A 14,110-nucleotide genomic window follows, 5' to 3' on the forward strand; every position below is an offset into this window, starting at 1 on the left:
AGCTTTTGCTCTGCCATTAACAAGGTGAGCTGAAACAAATTCTTGCCTCCCTTTGGGCTTAGCAATATTTCCTACAGCATTCTTGTTGAAGGGCATTGGAGAGTTAGGTGAGGGACACTTTTCTGTTTTTCCATCAAGCCCCCAGACAAGAATGCTACAGCATCAGCCCCAAACACTCAGTCTCATAACAAAAAATACTCAACGGGTTTAGGGCTGAGGGTAGGGGAAGTACAATCATAATCTTTCCAGTCCTCTAGAAGCTGACCCTTTTGGTCATTTTGGTCATGGAGCCAAATATCTGTTCCCAAGTTTAAAGATATAAACAAGTAAAGAACAAGCTTGCCCTTTACATGCAAAAGCCCTGAAATTCAGCCCATTGGGCAACGGATCATGGGGCTGGGAGGAGGGAGGTAAGGACTAGCACCTTCTCTGCCCTCCACCTCCAACAGCTACACCGTGGATCCGAATTTTTGGCAGTGCAGGCTGTGCCCCATGGCATGAAGTGTGATTTGACAGTGCTTTAGGGGTGGCCCAGTGCAAAAGGTGTGAGGATCCGTGCTTCAAAACCACGTTTTTGGTCCACGGCGTCGCCAGGAAGCCATGGATCCGTGATTTTTGTGGTGCAGGCTGTGCCCCTGGCCATGATGTGTGATTTGACGGTGAGTTTGGGTTGGCCCAATGCAAAAAGCGTGAGGATCCATGAGCACCCGTGCTTCAAAACCACGTTTTTGGGCCACCGTATGGCCAGGAAGCCGTGGATCCGTGATTTTTGTGGTGGATGCTGTGCCCCTGGCCATGATGTGTGATTTAACGGTGTGTTTTGGTTGGCCCAATGAGAAAAGTGTGAGGATCCATGAGGATCCATGAGGATCCGTGCTTCAAAACCACGTTTTTGGGCTGTGGTATGACCAGGAAGCTGTGGATCCTAGTTTTGTGTGGTGCAGGCTGTGCCCCTGGACATGATGTTTGATCTGATGGTGACTTTGGGCTGATCTTGTGCAAAAATAATGAGGATCCATGAGGATCCGTGCTTCGGAACCACGTTTTTGGGCCATGGCGTTGCCAGATAACCATGGATCCGAGTTTTTTGTGGTGTAGGCTGTGCCCCTCGTTATGATATGTGATTTGATGGTGAGTTTTGGTTGGCCCAATGAAAAAATCATTAGGATCCGTGAGGAACCAACCTTCAAAACCACGTTTTTGGGCCATGGCGTTGCCAGATAACCGTGGATCCTAGTCTTTTGTGGTGCAGGCTGTGCCCCTGGACATGATGTGTGATTTGACAGTGAGTTTGGGTTGGCCCAATGCAAAAAGCGTGAGGATCCATGAGGATCCGTGCTTCGAAACCACGTTTTCGGGCCATGGAGTGGCCAGGAAGCCGTGGATCCAAGTTTTTTGTGGTGTAAGCTGTGCCCCTGGGAATGATGTGTGATTTGACGGTGACTTTGGGCTGATCTAGTGCAAAAAGTGTGAGGATCCATGAGGATCCGTGCTTCAGAACCACGTTTTTGGGCTGTGGTATGACCAGGAAGCCGTGGATCCTAGTTTTGTGTGGTACAGGATGTGCCCCTGGACATGATATGTGATTTGACAGTGAGTTTGGGTTGGCCCAATGCAAAAAGTGTGAGGATCCACGAGGATCCGTGCTTCAAAACCACGTTTTTGGGCCACCGTATGGCCAGGAAGCCGTGGATCCGTGATTTTTGTGGTGGATGCTGTGCCCCTGGCAATGATATGTGATTTGACAGTGAGTTTAGGTTGGCCCAATGCGAAAAGCATAAGGATCCATGAGGATCCGTGCTTCAAAACCACATTTTTGGGCAGTGGTATGACCAGGAAGCCGTGGATCCGAGTTTTGTGTGGTGTAAGCTGTGCCCCTGGAAATCATGTGTGATTTGACGGATGACTTTGGGCTGATCTAGTGCAAAAAGTGTGAGGATCCATGAGGATCCGTGATTGAAAACCACGTTTTTGGGCCACGGTATGGCCAGGAAGCCGTGGATCCGTGATTTTTGTGGTGCAGGCTGTGCCCTCGGACATGATGTGTGATTTGACAGTGAGTTTGGGTTGGCTCAATGCAAAAATCGTGAGGATCCATGAGGATCCGTGCTTCGAAACCACGTTTTTGGGCCATGGAGTGGCCAGGAAGGCATGAATCCGAGTTTTTTGTGGTGTAAGCTGTGCCTCCGGACATTATGTGTGATTTGACGGTGAGTTTCGGTTGGCCCAATGCAAAAAGCATGAGGATCCATGAGGATCCGTGCTTCAAAACCATGTTTTTGGGCCACGGTATGGCCAGGAAGCCGTGGATCCGTGATTTTTGTGGTGCAGGCTGTGCCCTCGGACATGATGTGTGATTTGACGGTGAGTTTGGGTTTGCCCAATGCAAAAAGCGTGAGGATCCACGAGGATCCGTTCTTGAAAACCACGTTTTTGGGCCATGGTATGGCCAGGAAGCCATGGACCTGTGATTTCTGTGGTGGATGCTGTGCCCCTGGACATGATGTGTAATTTGACAGTGAGTTTGGGCTGATCTAGTGCAAAAATCATTAGGATTCATGAGGATCCGTGTTTTTTAACCATGTTTTTGCGCCGTTGCGGCACCACGAAACAGTGGATGCGTGATTTTTTTGGCTCCTCCTACAGACTAAGATGTGGTCTACAGTAGCATGGTGTTTTTATTTTGTTTCAATATAAAAATCATATGAATTCATGAGGATCCGTGCCTCGGATCCATGTTTTTGTGGGGCTGCAGCGCGGCAAAGTGTTGGATCCACGTTTTTTATAGTCCAGTTTGGAGGCGTGCCTTCTAGGTGTGATTTGACATTGCATTCGTTGGAATTATTTTTTAAAAAGTGGAGGATCCATGAGGATCCGTGTAGATCCGCCTTTTACGCAGACCCCTTAGGCACCAAGTGAAAGCATTGCTCTTCTCCCAGGCGTTTGGCTCATTAAACAATCTATGGACTTCACAACTGCATTGGGGGGGGGAGGGTTGTCGTTTTTATTTCCTACTCTGCTATGCATCTCTGTGTTTTTCTGTTGTAAGCTGCCCTGTGATCTTTGGAGGAAGGGCAGTATAGAATTGGAAAGAATAGCAGTAAAAATAGGTTTTAAAGAAGTGCCCTCTTTAAGAAATCACGTGGTGTAAACGTGTATGTTGTCCTCTAGGTCCAAACACACACAGAACACCCACAGTATGAGCAAGCAGTGCTCCAAAGTGCTTCTCTTGTGAACTTGCCATGTAAGTTGTTTACTCCTGGCCAAAGGTCCTGTTTCCCAAAAGGACTGGAGGGGGGGTCTCCTCACCGCTTTTAACCCACCCCACTCCCACCGCATGGAAGGCGGAGGATGTGTTCATTCACAATCCCAGTGTTTACCATGTGTGTATCTGCAGTGAACCATGCACTGCAGCTCCTTCCCCTCTCATTGGGCTGCAGAGGAGGAAAGGCATGGGTTTGAAGGCTCTTTCTGCCTCTCTCCTCTGAGGAACAAGAGCAAAGGGTGTTTGCAGGCCAGGAGGGCAGAGGAGGAGGCAGCGAGGGAAGAGGGAGCAGTGGGCGGATCCCCCGCCTCTCCCAGGGGGTCCAGATGCAAGCAAGGGGCTTCCTTCTTCTCCATGCAAGGGCCACCCATGTATTCAGAGCAGTCCTTTGCAGATTAACTCTTAAGTTCCAAGGGATTTACTCTCAGGCCACTAATGTGCATACCATGCCAGCCTTAGGAAGGGAGGCGGGACAGGCAGGTGAAAGGAATTGCCAAAAGTGTTTGAAAATGGGTGGAGGCTCTTGGGAAGGGGGTGCCCAATTGGGGCTTCTCCAGGGACAGCAGAATGTCTTGGGCAGGAGAATCCCTGCAGGGGCTCTCAGACTCCCTTGGCTTCTTCTTCTTCCCTCCCTCCCAGGAAGCTGCAACTTGCTCTGGATTCTGCGCTCCTCAGGAAGCTGAACCTGCAAACCTAGCTGAGACTGAACCTGCAACCCTGGCCAGGATGGAAGGAGGAAGATGGATGGGTGACCTGGTCAGGCTGTCTCCCGCATCCCTCCCCACAACCTCTGAGCATTCCCTCCCAGGACCCTTGGAGAAATCTGGTGAGTTCCAGGGGAGAGGAGATGGGGACAGGGATAGATGGATGGTGGAGGGAGAAAGAGGAAAAGATGGAGAGGAGACAAATGGAAGGAAGTTCCTGACAGGAAGAAGGAACGGGTGAGGCCTTCTCCGGAGCAGCTCTTTGTTTCTTGAATCCTTTTCAAGTGGGGGCAGATTTTCTTCCTCCAGGCTTTGAAACCTTAGGTGTTATTTCCATGGCAGGAATAATTGATGATAATGATGTTGCACACCAATCCTGAAAAATGGGTGAAGGGGAATGGAAATGCTTCCCATAATTATAATTAATGTATTTAAATTGTTTCTATTACTCTTATTTTTTATAGACAGGGTCAGAATGATACATTCCACCAGCATCAAAACACAATAAATGCATGCACCTCCCCAGTTTGGTGGGCTTAAGGGACAAAGGACCCGTTATCATGATACACAATTCCTGTGGCTGGAGGCTCTACACTTAGGATTGGGCATATAAAGTCCAAGAGTGTCTGGTATTATAAGCAAGTTGTGTAAATTTTAGAGACTGGAGTTGTTTGTGAGAGGGAGGGAGTGGGATAATAATTTATAGCACCCCTGTGTAATGGCTTGGTTCTCCCGCACAGACGCGAGACAACTCCAGTAGTAATTATCTCAAACTCATAAATCACTGTGGAGCTCAGTCTTCAGCCTGTTCATCCCAGCTTGCAGTTGCCGAGTCCTCCAGCAAATAAGCCCCCACTTTCACTTTCTTTTCCCCTCTTCTCGCAGATTCTCTCGAGCCTACGATTTTTTGGACAGGCTATTTCGGGGGCTCTGTGTCAGAGCTCAAACTGGAGATAACAGTCTGTGCCCCCCCCTGTTGGCACCCCCTTTTCCTGCTCTTTGTTCTTTGCTCCTGCTGCAGCTTGGCTGCTCCTCCCATGCTTCACATTCCAACCGAATCCCATCTCTTGCGCTCTCAGGCTCTGTCAGCGGAGGCACGAGAGGCTTGAGATTCACAGAGCTGACACCCTGTAATTTTGTCCATCCCTAAGCTTCCATGGAGATACTGTGGTACAACCTTGGTGCAAATTTCAAAATAAGTACACAAAGCCAACAAAGAGACACAGAGGTTTATAGTGGCACCAGCTTTCCTGGTCAAGAGTCCACTTTGTCAGACTGCAGCCCACAAAAGCTTAGGCCATAATACATTTATCTGCCTTTAAGGGCTGCAAAAGATGAATAAACAGAAGCATAGTTCATCTATGGAATCCATCCTACAGGAGAGAGTGACGGACAGCAACATGGATAGCTTGAAGAAAAGGATAAGACTGATGTCTCTGCTCTGCCCTCGCGGTCTAGGCAATAACGCTTCTTAATACTAGTTTCTGGAAAGCACACGAAGGCAGGGAAGACTCTTGTGCTCCAGTCCTGCTTGCCGGTTTCCCACAGGCATCTGGTTGGCCTCTGTGAGAAGAGGATGCTGGACTAGGTGGGCCTTTGCCTGATCCAGCAGGCTCTTCTTAGCTTCCAATATATTGCAATATTTTTACAGTTACATGTAGCACTTAAGTTTTATTTATTTCACAAGGGAAATACTGTTACTTGAGCCTGAGATCATTTCTTCACTTCAGAAAGAGAAATAGAGATGTGTCTAATAAGCCAGTTCTGTATTAGATCTGTATTATAAAACGATGGTGCTTTATTAAGTGTGAATGAAGTGATCATGTGTTGCTCTTGCCACTATCTCATCAGCTTTTGTAAAATTTGGAACCTCGAGAGGATATTGGAGAATGAAGGTGTTACAATGAGAGAAGGTACAAATTGGGATTGACATGTGTTCAGTTCCCTTTTTGTCTTTCTTGAAAGTCTAACAGGATTCTCTTTCCTCCCAGACTCCCAAACAGGTGAGGAAGATGAAAGTCAGAATTCTATGAAGCCACATGTGAATTTATGGGGGGAAACAAAGAAATTGAGGATACAACAAAAAACTCACAAAGGAGAGAAACTATTTGAATGTACGGCATGTGGAAAGAGCTTCAGTGAAAGTGGAAAACTTAGAATACACCAACGAACTCACACAGGGGAGAAACCATTTATATGTGTTGAATGTGGAAAGGGCTTCAGTACAAGTGGATCACTTAGAAGACACCAACGAACTCACACAGGGGAGAAACCATTTCAGTGTATTGAATGTGGAAAGAGCTTCAGTACAAGTGGATCACTTAGAGTACACCAACGAACTCACACAGGGGAGAAACCATTTAAATGCATTGAATGTGAAAAGAGCTTCAATGAAAGTCAAACACTTAGAGTACACCAACGAACTCACACAGGGGAGAAACCATTTAAATGTGTTGAATGTGGAAAGAGCTTCAGTACAAGTGGGAAACTTAGAATACACCAACGAACTCACACAGGGGAGAAACCATTTGAATGTATTGAATGTGGAAAGAGCTTCAGTACAAGTGGGAAACTTAGAATACACCAACGAACTCACACAGGGGAGAAACCATTTGAATGTATTGAATGTGGAAAGAGCTTCAGTACAAGTGGGAAACTTAGAATACACCAACGAACTCACACAGGGGAGAAACCATTTAAATGCATTGAATGTGAAAAGAGCTTCAATGAAAGTCAAACACTTAGAGTACACCAACGAACTCACACAGGGGAGAAACCATTTAGATGCATTGAATGTGGAAAGAGTTTTAGCATAAGCAGAGCACTTAGAATACACCAACAAACTCACACGGGGGAGAAACCATTTAGATGTATTGAATGTGGAAAGAGCTTCACTCGAAATGATACACTTAGAATACACCAACAAACTCATACAGGGGAGAAACCATTTATATGTGTTGAATGTGGAAAGAGCTTCAGTACAAGTGGGAAACTTAGAATACACCAACAAACTCACACAGGGGAAAAACCATTTAAATGTATTGAATGTGGAAAGAGCTTCAGTGATAGTGGATCACTTAGAAGACACCAACAAACTCACACAGGGGAGAAACCGTTTCAATGTATTGAATGTGGAAAGAGCTGCCGTGAAAATGGAGCACTTAGAATACACCAACGAACTCACACAGGGGAGAAACCATTTAGATGTATTGAATGTGGAAAGAGTTTTAGCATAAGTGGAGCACTTAGAATACACCAACGAACTCACACAGGGGAAAAACCATTTAAATGTATTGAATGTGGAAAGAGCTTCAGTGATAGTGGATCACTTAGAAGACACCAACGAACTCACACAGGGGAGAAACCATTTCAATGTATTGAATGTGGAAAGAGCTTCAATACAAGTGGATCACTTAGAATACACCAACAAACTCATACAGGGGAGAAACCATTAAAATGTGTGGATTGTGGAAAGAGCTTCAGTCAAAGTGGAGCACTTAGAATACACCAACAAACTCACACAGGGGAAAAACCATTTAAATGTATTGAATGTGGAAAGAGCTTCAGTGATAGTGGATCACTTAGAAGACACCAACGAACTCACACAGGGGAGAAACCATTTCAATGTATTGAATGTGGAAAGAGCTACAGTCACTATGGAGCATTTAGAAGACATCAACGAACTCACACAGGGGGAAAATCACAGATACTTTAATAAACCGTATAGGTGTTCTTTACCTTTCCTTCTATGCTTCCTTGCAATACTGATAAAATCAAACCACCCCAATGCTTTCAGCCCCAGAAGAGGAGCTCCCCTTGGTGTCAGGGGAGGGGTCCAAGGGAGCATCTGAAGCCCTGCCATTCCTTCTGTCCCTGGCCCCTTCCCCTCCTCTCTCTGCCATCCCAGGGCCACTCTTGACTCCACAGCAGGAGACTGGATCTGTCTGTGATGGTGAGATGTCCTGGCTGGTTGAAGGACCACTTCCTGTTTCCTGCAGCTCCATCCTGCCTTCTCATGCAAGGTGGAGTCATGAAGCAGGTGAAGGCTGAGCACACCTAAGGGTGGCACAGCGGGTGGGTGGGATTCTGCTTACCCTTTTCTCTGCTCCTTTTCTGGATCCAAATCCCCACACAAAAAGGGGCAGTGTGAGGGCGCAATCAGTGTTATGGAGCTGCACTGAAAATCATTGCTTTGTGACCGTAAGAGGCCCTTCTCAAAAAAACAAGCATCAAGAGAATTTAAGCTATAGAATTTAAACTCCAAATATTTAGCCGAATTTTAAATTTTTGTTGGGGGGTACCCATGCTTCGAGTTCAGTAAGGGTCTAATCATCTCATATTTCTGCTGCTTTGATATTCACAAGTCCCATCTTCCCATCTCCTTGTTGTTATCGTTTTTCTTCTTAATAACATCCAAGTTGTTTCCACAGGCGAGTTGAAGCAAGCATTATGTATTTTTCTGTGTGAACTTTTGTAATGCTCTCCCGTAATTCTCACGCTGATCCAAAAGTCCTGTTCAAGCGGCTGGTGCCATTTTCGTCAGTTCCAATGAAATACAGTATAAGCGTCTGCTCCTTAATTTTCCCAGACCAGTTGCACCATAAATCAGTCTTTCCAGGGGAGTTTTTGTCCATTCAGATATACAATCCAAAAATGATAGCAAAACAGTGTCTCGCCTCCCGCTATGACTGTAAATCTCGCAACAAAGTCTGTCTCATAATGGTGGATCCCAATAATAACTGCGCCACAGGAAAGCCTTTCGTTCTTTCCAAATCTTCCACAAAACAAAGCCTTTAGTTAATATTTTTATTTCCACACAGTTTATTTCCAATCTCACTTGCTATCAATCATGTGACAGTTCTTCTAGGGGAGGGGTTGTCAGGTAAATCATATTGAAAAAGAAAGAAAGCCCCCCCCTTTCCGTTCCATTTCAACATAACGGCATAGGTGTAATTCTTTGATGTAATCTTCTGTTCATTCCGTCCCATCACTCTTGTCTTCTCAGTGGTAGATTTAATTAGCAGATAATACATCCTTTACTTCGCTTGAAACATGTGCATTTACTTCCTCCAATTATTTTATCTTAAGCAATGCAGCTAGTTTCGCTGTTGGAAGAAGCTTTCGTGAGATCCAGAACTCACTTGAGGGCTTTCCGTCCAGTGCCCCCACCCCCTACTTCTTTTGAACTTGGGGGTGATTTATGGGCAACCACGGGCGAGGCAGCATCTTCCCATCCCTTGGGAAGAAAACGGGAGGCTGATATACTCCCATAATCAGCCCCTAAATTACCTCGTGTGAGACGGAGAGATGGTATTCCAAGGCGCCCCTAGCGGCACCCGTGGCCAGCATGACTAAGCCGTTTCTGGCGAACCAGAGCAGCGCACAGAAACGCCGTTTACCTTCCCACCAGAGCGGTACCTATTTATCTACTTGCACTTTGAGGTACTTTCAAACTGCTAGGTGGGCAGGAGCAGGGACCGAGCAACGGGAGCTCACCCCGTCGCGGGGATTCAAACCGCCGACCTTCTGATCGGCAAGTCCTATTCTCTTTGGTTTAACCCTCAGCGCCACCCGCATCCCTTACCTAAAGTTAGAATCAATTAATTGTAAGTTGGAGGGGAACCCGGGGGTCATCTAGTCCAACTCCCTGCAATGCAGGAATTTCAACTAAAACATCCAAGACAGATGACAATCAACACTTTAAAAAATCTTTATTATTATGACAGATGGCCATCCAACCTCTGCTTATAAACCTCCCAGGAAGGAAAGTCCATCACTTCCCGAAGGACACCGTTGTACTGTCAAAACAGCTCTTACCGTCAGAAAGTTCTTCCTGATGTTTTGTCAGAATATCTTTCCTGTAATTTGAATACATTGGTTCAGGTCTTACCCTCCAGAGCAGGAGATCTACGATGGTAGTCATTGCTACTGTTCCTCGACAAAAAAAGGCTCCTCTACCCTTTCTATACCTATTTACTCAGAAAGCACCCCAGCGGGTTTACTCCAAGGCAAGTGAGTATGGGACTGCAACCTTCAGATTTCGTTCTGGTAGCAGAGCAAGGCTGGAAGATTCAGTCAATGCTGAAGGCTTTTCAGGAAATGTTTAGGAAAGGAGAAACGTTTAGGAAAGGAGAGGCCCAAGGCTACTTGGTAGTGATTGCAGCCCTGCCATGAAACACCACACAGGTAGCAGCCCAGAAGAAAAAGAAAGAGATGGGGATACACCTGATCCTATTACAGTGGTACCTCGGGTTAAGTACTTAATTCGTTCTGGAGGTCTGTTCTTAACCTGAAGCACCACTTTAGCTAACGGGGCCTCCTGCTGCCGCTGCATGATTTCTGTTCTCATCCTGAAGCAAAGTTCTCAACCCGAGGTACTATTTCTGGGTTAGTGGAGTCTGTAACCTGAAGCGTATGTAACCCGAGGTACCACCGTATTCAGATGTTCACAACAGCAGCAGCAGAATCTACCCCTTCTGAAGCTGTGTTACTGGGGTGGGAGGGGCATTGCTGGAAACTATATATATTAACTAATAAAACTCTTCAAATCTCTCCAGAAAGGTTCAAATGATGCTCATTCCACTTCCACCAAACCCATCCTTCAGATCTCTCACCCCCTGGAAATGTTAACTTTTACTGCCATGCAGGTTATCTTGGGGAGAAGAAAGGGCTCAGGAGTAAACCCTACACAAATCCAGAGCAGAGTCCCTAAGACGGTTAGATGGCACCTTGTAATAATAATAATAATTTATTATTTATACCTCGCCCATCAGGCTGGGTTTCCCCAGCCACTCTGGGCAGCTTCCAACAGAACACTAAAATACAATAACCTATTAAACATTAAAAGCTTCCCTAAACAGGGCTGCCTTCAGATGTCTTCTAAAAGTTTGGTAGTTATTTTTCTCATTGACATCTGGTGGGAGGGCGTTCCACAGGGCAGGTGCCACTACTGAGAAGGCCCTCTGCCTGGTTCCCTGTAACTTGACTTCTTGCAGCGAGGGAACAGCCAGAAGGCCCTCAGCGCTGGACCTTAGTGTCCGGGCTGAACAATGGAGGTGGAGACGCTCCTTCAGGTATACTGGACCGAGGCCGTTTAGGGCTTTAAAGGTCAGCACCAACACTTTGAATTGTGCTCGGAAACATGTCTTTCTGGCAACTCCTGCAGCCAAGCTGGTTCCAAACGTCTTGCTTTCCTTTCCTTTGGACCACATCAGTGAGGCTGAGATGGGAGACCTTGTCGTCTGGGCAGCCCAGGACTTCCAGACACACTACCCCATGGAGGTCACTATCACAGCAGTTTTAACTTCACCCCCAGAGGCACACTCCATTGTCTCTTGAGACAGGCAGGTGCCAACATGGCATCCATGCACATCTGCTATGGCTGAAGACAGGATGAATGGGTTAGGGAGAGGTGGATTCTGATCCTCCCCCCGCCCCCGCCCCCCATTGTGGACAGGATGAAAGGTGGCAAGAGAGGGCAAAAGCCTTAATTTGCTCTGCAAGGTTTACTTCCATGTCAGTATAAACCCTGCTGGATTAAGTTTAAGGTTGGAGAGACCAGCATCCTGTTTTCACAGTTGCCAACTGGCTACATCTGGAAAGCAGGATGTGAGCGCAGCAGGACTCCCCACATGTGATTCCCAGGAATTGGTATTTGGGAGTATATACTGTATGGACTCAGACAGTAGAGAACACAGGCATTGATAGGTACAGACTTATCCTCCATGAATTTGTCGAATCTTCTTTTAAAGCCATCCATGTTTGCCAGCCATCCCTACATCTTACAATCATAGAATCAGAATCATACAGTCCAAAGGGACCCCGAGGATCATCCAGTAGCCCCCTGCAATGCAATATTGTGGGAGCAAATATAAGTTATTTCCTTCCTCTGAAGGCAGCCCTGTTTAGGGAAATTTTTAATGTTTGATCTTTTATGTTTTAAATATCCTGTTAGAAGCCACCCAGAGTAGCTGGGGAGGCCCGGCCAAATGGGTGGGGAATAAGTAATATATTATTATTATTATTATTATTATTATTATTATTATTAATCTCTCTGGACTCTTCCGACATTCGGCTTCAATGGATGAACACACTGGGCTTTAGTATTACGAGAAGGAAAGAAAGAAGTTCTCTCTGCCTTTTTTTGCCAGGGAATGGTGATGTATAGAAACTAACAGAAGCCTTCTGGTACATTCTGGTGTTCAAAAGTTCTCCGATCTTTTAGAAGGCAGAGACAGATGTTGTTTTGTGCACTGACTTGTGTTATCTCTGTCCAAGGCCATTCACTCCCAGGATAAGCTGTATCAATTGTCCGCCGGGAGCATTTTCTCTCTCATTCTTTCACTCTACTCTTCTGTTCATTTTACATTTTTGCATTTGTGTGGTGTATTTTTACGCAGAAACTGGATTCTGCTCTGCACAAGCCAAGATTTGCCATGCCAGGGATCTGGTACTGAACGGTAAGAAAACAGTAAACTTGTACTAATAGTTTTTCCGGCCTGCTGTGTCTTTTTGGAATCCCATGTTCCGCTGCTCTGCTCCTTTACTGAACAAACAACAGGCGGGGGGATCTCCTGGCCTGGTATACTGTTTCCTGACATTCTCTCCAAACCATGCACACATTTTATGTATAATCATTTCTCTCTCTATCGGCCCTCCGGTCCTTATTTCTGCACTAAAACCCGCAGCCATCTCCTAAATTTTGAATGTGCCTGGCATGTTTGAAGATGACGTGAAGATGACCAGGAGGTTCTCAGCAGGGAGGGAGCTGAGGGCTGGCAGTGGGACTTATTGCAAGGCTTTGTGTCCAATAATGCCAATCCTGGACACCAATCCTGGATCAGGTGCATGTGATAGATGTATTGATTAAAAAAAACTTTGACTGCAAGCTATCCACCTAGAGCAGTGATGGCCAAACTTGGCCCTCCAGCTGTTTTGGGACTACAACTCCCATCAGGCGCAGCAGAGACTGTACTTTTTGAGAATCCTAAGGAAAAACCATCTTCCACAGAAACTGCTGCTTGCCTTCTATCACTGTGCCATTGAGAGCGTGCTCACTTATGTCTTATGTGTGTGGTACGGAAGCTGTACTACCCAGGACAGGATGGGGTTGTGCAGAGTTGTGAAGGCAGCAGAGAGCATTGTTGGCTGCCCACTCTCCACCTTAGAGCAGATTTATGCCACAAGGTGCCATAGGAAGGCACTGGACATAGCAAAAGATCCATCGCATCCTGGTCACTGTCTCTTCGAGCTCCTGCCGTCGGGACGGAGATACAGGGCGATGAAGACAAGAACGAGCCGTCTCAAGAACAGCTTCTTCTCCAGAGCGATCTCGGCCCTGAATGGGAAACCTGGACTTTGAAAGTCATCTAATCTTCCTTGGTGTATTATACTGTATTGTTTTAATTAGTGTTTTTATAGTTGTTCTGATTTTGAGTGGAGTGCCCTACCTGGGTGGATGGAGCAGCCAAGTAATTTCGTTGTCCCCGAGAGGGGGCAATGACAATAAAGATATTATTATTATTATTATTATTATTATTATTATTATTATTATTATTATTATCATCCCTCGCTAACAGGACCAGTGGTCAGGGATGATGGGAATTGTAGTCCCAAAACATCTGGAGGGCCAAGTTTGGCCATCACTGACCTAGAGGTATGTTCCTCTACCCCACCAAACCTTCATGGTTCAATATTCAGCACGGCATCCTTAAAAGAAGGCGGCGATCAGCAATATGCCTGAACCCATTACAAACATTTCCACAATGAACTGCTTTCCTCTACTCACTCAAAAACAACAACAACCAACCAATCCCAACTTTATTTTGTGTGACAGGTGTTTCTGAGCAGCTCTTCAGAGTCCCTGAGTTTGGATAGAATTGTAACACTGGAAAAAATCAGTAGGGAAGAAAAACCCTGTAAATGGAAAATCAGGCAAGAAGGGCTCAGGAGCAGGCCAGCCTCTCTGCACTGGGATTTCCAACATCAGGAGGTTGTTCTCTTCAGCGTGCGAGTTTGCTGGGTACCACCTTCTGTCAAATATTTTGTACATGGCACCTGCAGCTTAAGATGCAGCTGGTGAGCTGAAAGCTATTATGTGAAATTCAGTGCTCAGACACCACATGTTTGGCCTCACTCGCAT

At 46.1% G+C, this 14,110-nt stretch overlaps 1 protein-coding gene and 1 long non-coding RNA gene across 2 annotated transcripts in view; both read left to right on the forward strand.

Annotated features, from left to right (window-relative positions):
- Positions 1 to 7,713, forward strand: part of LOC307208513 (uncharacterized protein) — a 90,493-nt gene extending 82,780 nt beyond the window's left edge. Inside the window, exons 2-3 of the mRNA XM_079963153.1 lie at positions 3,905 to 4,091; positions 5,961 to 7,713. Of these exons, the coding sequence (XP_079819279.1) occupies positions 3,992 to 4,091; positions 5,961 to 7,684 (1,824 nt within the window). The 5' untranslated portion in view covers positions 3,905 to 3,991 and the 3' untranslated portion in view covers positions 7,685 to 7,713. The remainder of the gene's footprint in view (positions 1 to 3,904; positions 4,092 to 5,960) is intronic.
- A 2,667-nt stretch (positions 7,714 to 10,380) lies between these two features.
- On the forward strand, positions 10,381 to 13,494 carry LOC307209255. The gene is made up of 2 exons (XR_013835481.1): positions 10,381 to 13,391; positions 13,433 to 13,494. It is a non-coding gene; the product is annotated as an uncharacterized lncRNA (long non-coding RNA).
- Positions 13,495 to 14,110: the final 616 nt, after the last annotated feature.

This window comes from Podarcis cretensis (assembly GCF_951804945.1).
Source record: "Podarcis cretensis genome assembly, chromosome: 2".
Taxonomy (NCBI): Eukaryota; Metazoa; Chordata; class Lepidosauria; order Squamata; family Lacertidae; genus Podarcis; species Podarcis cretensis.